General features: G+C 36.3%; 1 protein-coding gene across 1 annotated transcript in view; it reads left to right on the top strand.

Annotated features, from left to right (window-relative positions):
- Window positions 1-13,332, top strand: part of LOC107562935 (janus kinase and microtubule-interacting protein 1-like) — a 27,271-nt gene that overhangs the window by 2,477 nt on the left and 11,462 nt on the right. The window contains exons 3-10 of the mRNA XM_016247693.1: window positions 1,097-1,276; window positions 1,432-1,545; window positions 3,579-3,725; window positions 3,993-4,142; window positions 6,090-6,149; window positions 7,843-7,971; window positions 10,273-10,398; window positions 12,416-12,499. Of these exons, the coding sequence (XP_016103179.1) occupies window positions 1,097-1,276; window positions 1,432-1,545; window positions 3,579-3,725; window positions 3,993-4,142; window positions 6,090-6,149; window positions 7,843-7,971; window positions 10,273-10,398; window positions 12,416-12,499 (990 nt within the window). The remainder of the gene's footprint in view (window positions 1-1,096; window positions 1,277-1,431; window positions 1,546-3,578; window positions 3,726-3,992; window positions 4,143-6,089; window positions 6,150-7,842; window positions 7,972-10,272; window positions 10,399-12,415; window positions 12,500-13,332) is intronic.

The following is a 13,332-nucleotide window of genomic DNA, read 5'->3' as shown; positions in this document are numbered from 1 at the left end:
TCTGGAGATCCAGAGAATCAAACGCGAGAGCGAGAGGGAGACTGGTAGACTGGTAAGAAAGATGGATGGAGTTATCTAAAAACGTCACCACATGAAATTGTAAAAATAATGGCTGTCGTCTCAGGCACTCAGGCAATTGGTTGATTCAGTGTGGCTGCTCTGGTTTACACCTTTTGGGGGGAATCAACCTACAAATGTTTATTTTTAATATACATAATGTTTTTAATATCAGCTGATATTAATGTATAAAAGCCCTCAAAATGTCTCAGTCTCATTACTTATATCAATCAGTCATGAATTGTGTTTCTTATGACAGAGGACAGATAGACAGGATTTTAGTTTTTTATTTAAATTTTTTGCACCGAATTGATATTAGCACCCTTATAATGAAGAAAATTGGATGTGTTCAATACATCATCAAAGGATGATTTAAAAAAAAAATAGAGATCTGTTTGGCATTAAGAAAGTTATATTACTTTTTATACAGTTTTGAAAAACAAATTAATTATTGGCCACACCAAAAGCTTATTATTTAATATACACCAATTTATGTACACAGTTTATGTACACTACCATTCAAAAGGTGGGGTCAGTGTTTTTTTTTTAAGCGTTTTTGTTTATATTGTGAAATATTATTACAATTTAAAATATCTGTTTTCTATTTGAATGTATTTAATTTATTCAGCTTTCAGTCTTCAGTGTCACATGATCCTTAAGAAATCATTCTAATATGTTGATTTGGTGCTCAAGAAACATTTCTTATGATCTCGATATTGAAAACGGCTATGCTGCTTCATATTTTTGTGGACACTGTGATACCCTTTTTTCAGGATTCTTCAATGAATAAAAAGTTCAAAATAACAGCATTTATTTGAAATAGAAATATTTTGTAGATGTCTTTACTGTCAAAAATCTAAATCTAAAAACAAACTTACTTACTGGCCCAAAACCTTAAAGTTTCTATATCTGCGCATAACTAGGAATTACCTCAATGCTATTTTTGCTATTCGTACAGCAGCTAGACCTGAAGGAAGTACATTTTGTGAAATGGATCACAAAAAGCATGCACTTCAATGTATGTTTGTGTTTGTGTCAGATGGACGAGTTGAAGAGCAGAGACCGTGTGGTGCAGTCACTGGAAAAAGAGCTGGGAGTGCAGGCGGGACAGACACAGCGTCTACTGCTGCAGAAGGAGGAATCAGAGCGGCATTATGGGAGTCCGAAGAGAGAGGTGGCGCCGTCTCTCGGGGAAAACTCAGATTCTGTCAATAACCAGGTTCGTTCTGTTCTGCAATCAGAAATGGCTGATAAAAAGCTTTTATATCATCAGGAACATAAACGCTCATTAGAGCTGGACTAACATGGCAGAGAGCTTTTTCCTGCATGCTGAACTTCACACCATCACACAATAAAGCGTTTATCCATTCATAGGACATGGATGAGAGGGATGTAAGGAGATTTCAGCTGAAGATTGCTGAGCTGCATGCAGTCATCAGGAAACTAGAGGATAGGAACACCCTGCTTTCAGATGAGAGAAACGAACTGGTACATATATACACACTCTCAACAAACTACGGACAAAAATCATATAGGATCTTATATGAGCTGTAAAATATCCTGTTAAATGTACAGTAAAAAATGGCAGCTGTGGTTGCCAAAAATTCTGTGTAAAAGTACTATGACAATGTTTCAGTTGTTATAGGATGGAATACTGGTGCCTGTATATTTTACAATTTATAACCGAGTATTTCATTAAGTGATAAAATGTTAATATACAAGCCACCAGAACTACCAAAATGCTTTGTACCTTAAAATGTACTGATAACCAGGTGGTACAATACAAAGCCACATGATGAATCCAAAGCAAATGCCCTGTTCATAAACATGGCCAGTACTCACATATAGCTTTGATGCACATGATACATACAAAACACCATCAGGGTGTTAATGAAAAAACTTTGCATTACTGTTAACATAAATATGAAAAAACAAAACTTAAAATATAATGATATATGGGGTGTGTCACACAAGGAACTTTGTTTTTCTCAGTTGTTTTTTATATGGTAAATAATACTTTTTCCTTCTAAAAACATAGATTTGACAGTATTTTGCAGTAAAATTACATTGTTAAACCTGTAATAGTGAAAGATTATTGGGAACAATGTTTTCAATTTTCCAATTTTCAACTGGTTTTGCTTCAGGACCCAGATTCCCAGATTTTATATCAAGTACCAAACCTTATTTAATGTATTTTATATATGTGTATATTTAAAGGGGTGGTTGATTGCGATTTCACTTATTTAATGTTAGTTAGTGTGTAATGTTGCTGTTTGAGCATAAACAATATCTGCAAAGATACGAAGCTGAAAGGTCAATGAAAACTGAGATATCGTCTTTTAAAATTCTGGCAGTTTAATGCCTACAAAAACGGCTGGTACAGGGACTACAACGAGTTACTTCCTGGGTTTGTGACATCACAAACCCAGATAAACCCCACCCTCGGGAAAAGGCAGCAAAGGGGGCGAGGCCATGCTGCGCTGCTTTAGAGAAGAGGAAGAGAAAACTAGGGGTGCACGTAAAAATCTATTCGTATATGAATCGCAATTCTGTCTTCTAACGATTCTAATGGATTCACAAGATTCAAAATCAATGTTCTAAAGCAGCGGTTCTTAATACTGTTCCTCGCGTCCCCCTGCTCTGCACACGCTCTGCATCTCTCTCTCTCATTCAGATCATCAGCTCAGTTCTATTCCATTTATACACTTATTTTCACATAGCTATGAGAAGCGTTATACATGAATGCGCGTGCAGTTGCCGTACTGTATTAAAGCTTTAATCAGGACAAAATCGTATATTAAAAGCTAACTTAAGAAGTAGAATTTACAAATAACAGCGTATCTAAAAGTATGAGACAACAACAAACAAAAAACATAGGCCTACCATTAAAAGCCGTGCTTGCACTGGTTCTGCACGATCCTCTTCAATAATATCCTCTGCTTCTCAATCGAGCTCAAACTGATAAACGATATTAACGACGCCGTTGTTTATAATACAACCTGAGCACATGCCGCTGAGGAGAGGGGCGGGGCGTTTAGACGAGCACTAGAGGCGGTTTAGCCAATCACAACACACTGGACTAACTAACCAATCAGAGCCCATCGCCTATTTCTGAGGGCGGGGCTTCATAAAACAGGAAAAGATTAGCCCGTTTCTCAGAGAAGGGACAGAGCGGTGTGGAATAAAGGTAAATTATGTGAAAAATAATGAGTTTTAAAAAAAAACAAAGCATTAACACATGTTAGACTGCACCCCATAATCACAATCAAGCCTAGAAAAAAGCCAGTGAACCACCCCTTTAACCTGCATTTTCTCCTCTGTTAATTCTTCCTAGCAATTAATGATTACACAGTTGGTTCTCAAAAGATTTATATTTTGTGTTGTAAAAATCTGTAAGATAATTCTCACACAGTAGGATCCTTTATGATAGCTTCCAAATTATGATGGAAATCCCAATTGGACTTTAGTACAGGTGTCTATCATTCTGTATGTAGATCAGTCTCTCTCTCTCTGTCATACAGCTGAAACGAGTGCGAGAAACAGATGCAGAGATAAAGCCTCTCATTGAAAGGAATAAAAGGCTGGATAAAAAGAATGAAGAGCTGCAGCAGACTCTACAGCGCATGGAGGACAAACTGAAGACACTCAGCAGAGAGAATGCAGAGCAGGTGTGCTGTTAAGGGAAAACTGAAAATTATGGGAAATAATGTTGTACAGGACATGGTTTTAATAATCAGGGTCTGATTGGCTCAGCTATTGTCACATCATCAGAAAACAACATTAGTTTCAGATTTGTTACATTTTGATAAACATTTTTATTCAGATTTAATTTAATGAACGTTTAACATTTGTTACATCTGTACTTAAGCACACAATGTTTATATAGTAACTTTACTATATCTATATACTATATCTTTGTCACTGTGTTTCCTCAGAAAGAGAAATCCCAGCAGAACTTGCAGCCGGGTGGGCTGAAGAGACACACCTCTCTAACGGACCTGAGTCACGCCCACGAGCAACAGGAAGTCGAGTATCTGCGCTTGCAAATCAGCGAGCAGCGTGGTGTTATTGATGAGCTCACGCAGGTTTGTTTGTTTCCGTCAGCCATAAACACACATGTTGATATTTGCAATTAGAATTTCAGAGCAGAAGAAATTCAAGAGAAAAGTGTGAGTTGGCTGAGGGTTTACAGCAGTGCACACAAAACTATGCATTTTGAACACTAAGAAAATATATGCATAAATAATAAATCATACTTACAGGCTGTGTTCCAGAGGCACGAGATGGTCAAAATAAAATGTGTACAGCTCCATCTTTAAGGAATAAGTGTTTTGCAAATCCCGCATTGAAATTTGCAAGGTTTGAGAAGCAGTCGAGAGTAAAATGACGGGAACACAACGAGAGGTTGGAGTTATACTGCTGTTACTGTATAATACATTTTGACTCCTCAACATCCTCATCCTTTGGGACTTCATTCAAAGTGGTTTCACCTTTGCGGCCCAGAAAATAGTGTCTTCTAAGACCATTATGCAGATTTGTTACAAACCTACATTGGTTTGTGCAGGAAATAAGACTGGAATTACTGAGGCAGTTCAGAATCAGTTCTTTCATTTGGGAATGAAATATCATTGGTCGTGCACTTTGCAGACCTTTTACATCCACAAACTGCTATATTACACACTACATGAAAGGTAATTTCTGAAAAACCATTAATAGGTGAGTGTTTATTACCCCACCCACACAGCTTTGGTTACATCAGCAAATAAGAAAGTTTCAGAAGATATTACATTTTGGTTACAGGTTATGAAAATTAACATTTCAATGATAAGCACACAATAAAACCAGGAAATTCATTTTAAAAAGTAAAGATTGTCCATTTTGATTTCATGTTATCTTTAAATCTAGTTACAGATACATATTCTGTGTCCTTGCCTGGTTTTTAGCTTATAATCTGTGTAGCTGTGTTTGTGTCAGTGTGTGTGTGTGTGTGTACTGTGTGTGCTTATTCTCTAATTGGTCTCACCCTGTAATTATTTGTGATTGGTAATCAGTGCCGTGTCTGTTAATTAGTTTGTTTACTTCATTAAGGCAAAGCCTAATTAGAAATGAATTACTGCGTCACTCTCATTTTCTCTTCCCCTCCCTAATGACTTCTGTTAATATGCACGCTGATATTACAGTATTGCCAGCAATACAGCAGTATTGCATGTGGCAATGTTTACATACACTATTATTACATTTTTTGAAAAGCTATTCAAACATTTTTTTTAATACCTTTATTCAGCAAGAGTGCATTAAATCGACAAAAAAGTGACAGCAAAAAAATTTATAAAAATATGACGTTTTCCAAAAAAAAGCAGTACAATGGTTTCATCACTGACAATAATAAATGTTTGAGTAACAAATCTGCATATTAGAATGAATTCTGAAGGATCACCAGCAATACAGCAGTATTGCATGTGGCAATGTTTACATACACTATTATTACATTTTTTGAAAAGCTATTCAAACATTTTTTTTAATACCTTTATTCAGCAAGAGTGCATTAAATCGACAAAAAAGTGACAGCAAAAAAATAAATAAAAATATGACGTTTTCAAAAAAAAAGTACAATGGTTTCATCACTGACAATAATAAATGTTTCTTGAGTAACAAATCTGCATATTAGAATGAATTCTGAAGGATCATGTGACACTGAAGAGTAATGGCTGCTGAAAATTCTGCTTTGCCATCACAGAAATAAATTACATTTTAAAATGTTAAAACAGCTATTTCTATTATAATAATATTTCTCAATATTACTGTTTTTACCGTATTTTTCATTAAGTAAATGCAGCCTTGGTGAGCATAAGAGACTTAAAAAAAGCTTTTGCACAGTAGTGTAAACTTGTTGGACTGTAACACTCATACTTGATTCAATGTGAAAAGAAACTCACTCTTTATATGTTCTGCTGAATGAAGATTATAAGTTGTATGTTTTTGTATTGTATTGTTAACAACTTCTTTAATGTGATGTCTGGATGTGCTTTCAGGAACGGGACAGGCTGATAATCAACAAAAAGAACAGGCGAAAAAACATCAAGTTGCCCAGGGTGAGCTGATCCTCTCATTCATAGAATTATATTGAACCATATTTGGAGTCTCTTTGATGGAAGTTTTGCTCTGGTTACTTTCTCTTTTTGTTAAAGCATATGGACACTGTCTCTAAGCAACTGTCTCCTCTGAGGTGTTTGTGTTTGTGTGTTTGTGTGTGTGTGTTTCTTCATGTGTGTGCTGGTTACATTGGCACATTAATTGGCCTCTCGAGACCTCTGATAGCAACTGTCTCCTCTGAGGTGTGTGTGTGTGTGTGTGTGTGTGTTTGTGTGTGTGTGTGTGTTTCTTCATGTGTGTGCTGGTTACATTGGCACAATAATTGGCCTCTCGAGACCTCTGAGTCAAGCCAAGTTCTTTTTTCTTTCTCATGCTTTCACCAGCTAAACATCATTTAAACAGTCTTTGATTTCTGTTTTTTGCCTAGAAGGTTAAGCCAGTCATCCAAACAACTAAAAACCCTATTTTCTCAACACAAAAGTCTGTTAACGCAGCTGTGATTTAACTGTCCTAGGGTCCTTCAGAGTTTGCGTATGTTTGGGTTTACTTCACTGTACTTTGAATCCAAAATTATTCATTTTTTGTTAGCTAAATCTGACAAAACCCCCCTTTGGGAACATTTGAGGATGTCATGAATTAAAAAAAAATAAATACTACTAAATACATGAAATAATGTTTTATTTTATTCTAAAAATGTTTGAGTGTGGGTCACTAGTATATGAAATAATTAATATATAAGCTTTTTATGATTAGCTTTATACTGTATATAGTACTGCACATTCATATTTTAATGAAGTTAAACCTGTGTGTGTTTGTGGTGCTGTGCTGTGGGGTGGGGTTTAGTTGTTCGTTCTCAAGAACCGTTGCTATGGAGGTGGAGTCAGTGGAGACATTACTGTAACACAGGCTTTAAACCACATTTGTAACTCTCATTTCCTGTGAACACTGAGGAAGATGATGCTGGTTAAAGAGGTTAAAAGGATATACCGCATACCATGACACTGGACTGAGGAGCACATATACACATCCAGTATGCCAGAGTACTTCCTGCTGGTGCTGTATCTCTCCATGTTCCTGTGTCTGTGTGCTCTGGTGTGTCTGTATTTCTCTGGCTGTCAGGAGATGACCTACAAACACGATGGTAAGAGCAATTGCGTAGTGTATTCAAAGGACATCTGGGTGTCAGTTGCATATTGTACGGTCCATGAAAATTAGCTTTTTTTTATTTATGATTATTCTGGATTTAGAAACAAGTCACACTGTGTTCACAGCATATGTGGGTAGTAATGACAATAATATTGACTCTCTCGTTTTGTAAAAATGAACATTTAGAGTAATGCACTTAATGTAAGACATTCCAAAAGGTTTAAAAGCAGAAACGGTCAGGGTCATATTTTTGTTAAATCACTCGCATTCATTTTTCCGTGGCACTGCTGTTACTGGGAAGGTGGACTTCTGGTCATGCATTACCATCATAATTCCTGTGGGTGGATTTGTATCTGTGTAAACTAAAGAGAGGAGCGGCAAACTGTACTGTGCAGATAGTTACTGCATGTTCATTTTTGGTATAGGCTACTTGCAGATATTGTCTGAAAGTTAAATTGGACATTAGTTAGGTTAGTAAGTGATTTTATTACACTAGTTTAATGTGAATGTGTATAATATTTAAGCACTGGTTTCTTTCTTTTTCAGAGGCATGTTGTGGAGACATATTTTGGATTTGATGAAGAATCTGTCGATTCTGAAACGTCATCTCTGACATCATATAACACCGACCGCACAGATCACACCCCTGCCACCCCTGAAGAGGATCTTGAAGATGTATGTCATGTAATAAATTATTTTACAAACCTTAATACCTGCACTAAACACTCTTGCAGCTCAACTACACCTCCGTTCAAAAGTTTGGGGTCAGTAAGATTTTCCTCTCTTATACTCACAAAGGCTGCATTTACTTGATCGAAAATGCAGTAAAAACAGTAAAATATTATTACAACTTAAAATACCTGTTTTGTGTTTTATAATGTAATTTATTCTTGTGAGGGCAGAACTGAATTTTTAGCAGCAATTACTGTTTTCTGTGTCACGTGATCCTTTAGAAATAATTTGTATATGCTAATTTGTTGCTTAAGACACATTTCATATTATTATCGATGTTGAAAACAGGTGTGCTTCTTAATAATTTTGTGGAAACCGTGATGCACTTTTTCAGGATTCTTTGATAAATAAAAAAGTTCAAAAGAACAGCTTTTATTTGAAATGGAAATCTTTTGTAACATTATACTGTAAATGCCTTTACTGATTTTTTTGAAAGAAATTAATGCTTTTATTCAGCAATGACACATTACATTCCTTAAAAATGACAGTAAATAAAAAATTACTGACCCTATGCTTTTGAATGGTAGTGCACATCCGAACCAAATGCACCAGTTAGAATCTTAATCCTGTTTACGTCTGTCTCTTAAATCATATTTTCCGTTTTTTAGTGTGATTTGCTAGCATGTGTAACTTGCTCTGCACGTTTGACATGGATAATGCATCAAATAATTTAGCTTATTAAAGCCCAGTACAGCTACTTACTTACTGTCCATGAAAATTTTATTACGAGTACTTAAATTTAATTCTGAGCAACCACATAGCAATACAGCGAAAACAAATTTGCAGCCACATAGCAGTACCGTGGCAATCATTAACACCACCCTTACATTTCGATGATCTTCTGACAGTATACAACTGTAGTCTGCATATTCATTTCATAAATTTGGCAGCCTGGGAGAATGTAAACATGGTGTCAAACTACAGTGTTTGTTTAATTCCGAGCATTCATTTGAATTAGGCTTGTTATTTGGTCAGATGATGAGGCATCTCAGCAGTTCTCTTGTTCATAAGTGGCCCCCTACCTTCATGTTGTTTACTGATAGCCAGAGCTAGTTAACGAGGAGTGGGATTATAATCGAGTCATTAACTGCACCATGAAGACGATCCCATAACAATGTGTTCATGTAGTGTTCTCAGCTCCCTCGAATATGCTGTTCATTAAATAAGATTTTCTTCACTAAAAATGTCATAAAAATTAGGCACAAATTTAATTTGTTTTAAGTTTGATTTTAGATTACTGACTGAAACTGTTACTAACTGTAAACAGTTGTTTGTTTACAACAACCATTTTATTGTTGCACAATGTAAACTGTATTATCGCACAGCTGTATAAAGTTGGGTATGTATTATATCCAGCTTTATCTGTATATATACAGTGTGCTCATGTAAACCAATATAAAACACATAGAAAATGTAATCCCAGTACTACCTGATTCAGTGCTTGGTCTTAAAGGGGCAGTTCACCCCAAAAAAAAAAAAATGTCTTCAAAAATATTTTCCCACTGCAGGCAAGCAAAATCATAACCAAAAAAATAGATAGCACAATAATAACCAAAATATTTGTGTTGTGTTTATGATTTTCAGGAACTACTTAGCTAGCTTTATCCTTATAATGGTTCACCTATAAATGACAATTCAGTTTCACTTTATTTTGATGGTCGCTTCAACACATTCTGTTGACTATAAGTAGTATTGCACCTACATATCTACTACCTCTCATTAGAGTGTCAGTAGAGTATTAGTAGACTGGTAGGTTTAGGGTTAGAATAAGTTTACATGTAATTGCAAAGTTACTTATAGTCAGTAGAATGTCTGTTGGGACGCCATCACAATAAAGAGTTAGCAGATATTAAGCAGACAGTCAAATAATACTCTAATGAGAGTTAGTTGACATGTAGGTGCAAAGTTACTTATAGTCATCTGAATGCTCAAAAAGGGACCATCAAAATAAAGTGTTACCGAAAATTCTGACATCATTTTCTCACCCTCTTGTTGTCGGTGCAAACCTGTATGACTTTCTTGGTGCTTTATAAACTCCACACCACCTCCCCCAAAACTCTTTGGTTACTAAAATTCTTCAAACTATAATCTTTTGTGTTCACCAGAAGAAAGAAAGCCCTACAGGTTTAGAACAATATGCATATGTCTCGTTAAATGATTTCATATTTTACAGTAACAGCTGGGAATTACTTGGCATTCTCATGAACAAATGTGACAAATGGAATTGCATTTGTTATTCGTCAGGGCTTTTCCCGAGAGGAGGCAGAGTTTCGATTTCGGCAGCTGACGCGAGAGTACCAGGCACTGCAGCGAGCTTACGCACTGCTGCAGGAGACTAAGGGGCCTCTGGACCCTGAGAGACACTGCAGGGTGAGGGCCCATGACGTCAACTCCACAGACGCATGTTTAACCCCACCAACACTGGACATTCTGAAAGATCCTTGTCTTACCATTATTATTGTTTTTTTTTGTGTGATAATTTTTAGATCTGAATCAAATCGTGCCGATGTTTAAATACAATTGAAATGAATTGAATTCCAAGAGCTTTTCAGAATCTCCTTTACCCACACTGAAATACCACTCATCTGTTGATCACAGCCAGCATTGTAGCAAGCATGGCCGAAAATTCCTGCCTCAAAAAAAAGAAAAAAGCGACCAAAATTTCAAACATTTGTCATTTGAAATTCTTTTGAAATTCACATTTAAAAGAGCCAAAGAATTAAACAACTTCAGTCTGTGTGCACTGAATTTATTTAATACACGAGTTTCACAATTTGAGTTGAATTACTGAAATGAACTTTTCCATGACATTCTAATTTATTGAGATGCACCTGTAAATAATGGTGACTTGACTTGACAATGTGTATTGTGAAAGGATGTGATTCATGATAATGATAATTACAGACGCTTTTACAGGAATGCACTTTAATTGTATTAAATATAATGGGCCTTTATGATACACAAGCAGAATCCATTTCTGTGTAAATTTTCTGGAAAACCAGATGAGTTTGAACAATCTGAAATCATGCATCCCAGTACTACCTGATTCAGTGCTTGGTCTTAAAGGGGCAGTTCACCCCCCAAAAAAAATGTCTTCAAAAATATTTTCCCACTGCAGGCAAGCAAAATCATAACCAAAAAAATAGATAGCACAATAATAACCAAAATATTTGTGTTGTGTTTATGATTTTCAGGAACTACTTAGCTAGCTTTATCCTTATAATGGTTCACCTATAAATGACAATTCAGTTTCACTTTATTTTGATGGTCGCTTCAACACATTCTGTTGACTATAAGTAGTATTGCACCTACATATCTACTACCTCTCATTAGAGTGTCAGTAGAGTATTAGTAGACTGGTAGGTTTAGGGTTAGAATAAGTTTACATGTAATTGCAAAGTTACTTATAGTCAGTAGAATGTCTGTTGGGACGCCATCACAATAAAGAGTTAGCAGATATTAAGCAGACAGTCAAATAATACTCTAATGAGAGTTAGTTGACATGTAGGTGCAAAGTTACTTATAGTCATCTGAATGCTCAAAAAGGGACCATCAAAATAAAGTGTTACCGAAAATTCTGACATCATTTTCTCACCCTCTTGTTGTCGGTGCAAACCTGTATGACTTTCTTGGTGCTTTATAAACTCCACACCACCTCCCCCAAAACTCTTTGGTTACTAAAATTCTTCAAACTATAATCTTTTGTGTTCACCAGAAGAAAGAAAGCCCTACAGGTTTAGAACAATATGCATATGTCTCGTTAAATGATTTCATATTTTACAGTAACAGCTGGGAATTACTTGGCATTCTCATGAACAAATGTGACAAATGGAATTGCATTTGTTATTCGTCAGGGCTTTTCCCGAGAGGAGGCAGAGTTTCGATTTCGGCAGCTGACGCGAGAGTACCAGGCACTGCAGCGAGCTTACGCACTGCTGCAGGAGACTAAGGGGCCTCTGGACCCTGAGAGACACTGCAGGGTGAGGGCCCATGACGTTAACTCCACAGACGCATGTTTAACCCCACCAACACTGGACATTCTGAAAGATCCTTGTCTTACCATTATTATTGTTTTTTTTTGTGTGATAATTTTTAGATCTGAATCAAATCGTGCCGATGTTTAAATACAATTGAAATGAATTGAATTCCAAGAGCTTTTCAGAATCTCCTTTACCCACACTGAAATACCACTCATCTGTTGATCACAGCCAGCATTGTAGCAAGCATGGCCGAAAATTCCTGCCTCAAAAAAAGAAAAAAGCGACCAAAATTTCAAACATTTGTCATTTGAAATTCTTTTGAAATTCAAAAGAAGCCAATATAGATTGTTTATGCGTACATATGCCCTAGGCTGGCTCTTTGATTGGCTCTGTGCTCTGTCCGTCAGACACGGGAGCAGCTGCAGACGGAGCTGATTGGCTGTCAGGCACGGATTGCCGACCTGGAACGGAGCTTGGCAGAGAAGGGGCAGGTAAATAAGAAAGAGGGCGGGGAGAAGACACCCCTGACTCCAGTCACATTGGCTCTGCTGCTTGTCTTTCTGACAGCCATGCTTGTGTGCTGGCGCTACAAAGAGAGGATATGGCACCAAATCATGTGACTTCCCCCACAGGATCAGTCATACTGTACAGATTTTGTCAGTCATACTTTACAGCTTTCGTTATTTCTGTACATTTCCTTTGCTTGACCAGTGCTTTTTACTTTGCTTTTTCAATGTATATTTTAATCACATCAATCAGCACAGTTAATTATGGTGTAATCATTTCATATTCATGCTATTTGTGCCCTGCCGTCTCCCTTTTATACTATAACCTTGTTTTCACAGCCTGCCTTAACACTAGATTTGAGAATTGCAGTACATTCTGTCTGCTGACCAAAAATTTAGGGTGTACTTGGACACAAATATATTGCTGCTCTTTCGTTGACGTGATCTGCTCTGAATGGAATACTGGCCTACTGCTTACTGTTTTTAAAGGGTCATGAAACAACCTATAAAGTGCATTAGTGCACACCCATTTTTTCAGTGGCATTGGTTCCAGAGGTATTTGTTCCATTAATTTTCCCATAGGGATTATTTAAAAAAAATAAAGTCTTTATTAAAGCATTATAAACCATGAACCAAGCCAACCAGCTATCAACTACATTACAGAAGTATGATAAATGAGGACAAACATACGAGACAGTAACTTTTTTATTGAAGGAAAAAACATAATGATGCGACATAATAAAATCTATGGATAGATAGATAGATAGATGCATACAGTATGTATATATATATATATATATATATATATATATATATAT

Source organism: Sinocyclocheilus grahami, unplaced genomic scaffold (assembly GCF_001515645.1).
Source record: "Sinocyclocheilus grahami isolate Dianchi unplaced genomic scaffold, SAMN03320097.WGS_v1.1 scaffold849.1, whole genome shotgun sequence".
Taxonomy (NCBI): domain Eukaryota; kingdom Metazoa; phylum Chordata; class Actinopteri; order Cypriniformes; family Cyprinidae; genus Sinocyclocheilus; species Sinocyclocheilus grahami.
The sequence above is the reverse complement of the archived record's forward strand: the minus strand, read 5'-3'. Positions and strand labels throughout refer to the sequence as shown.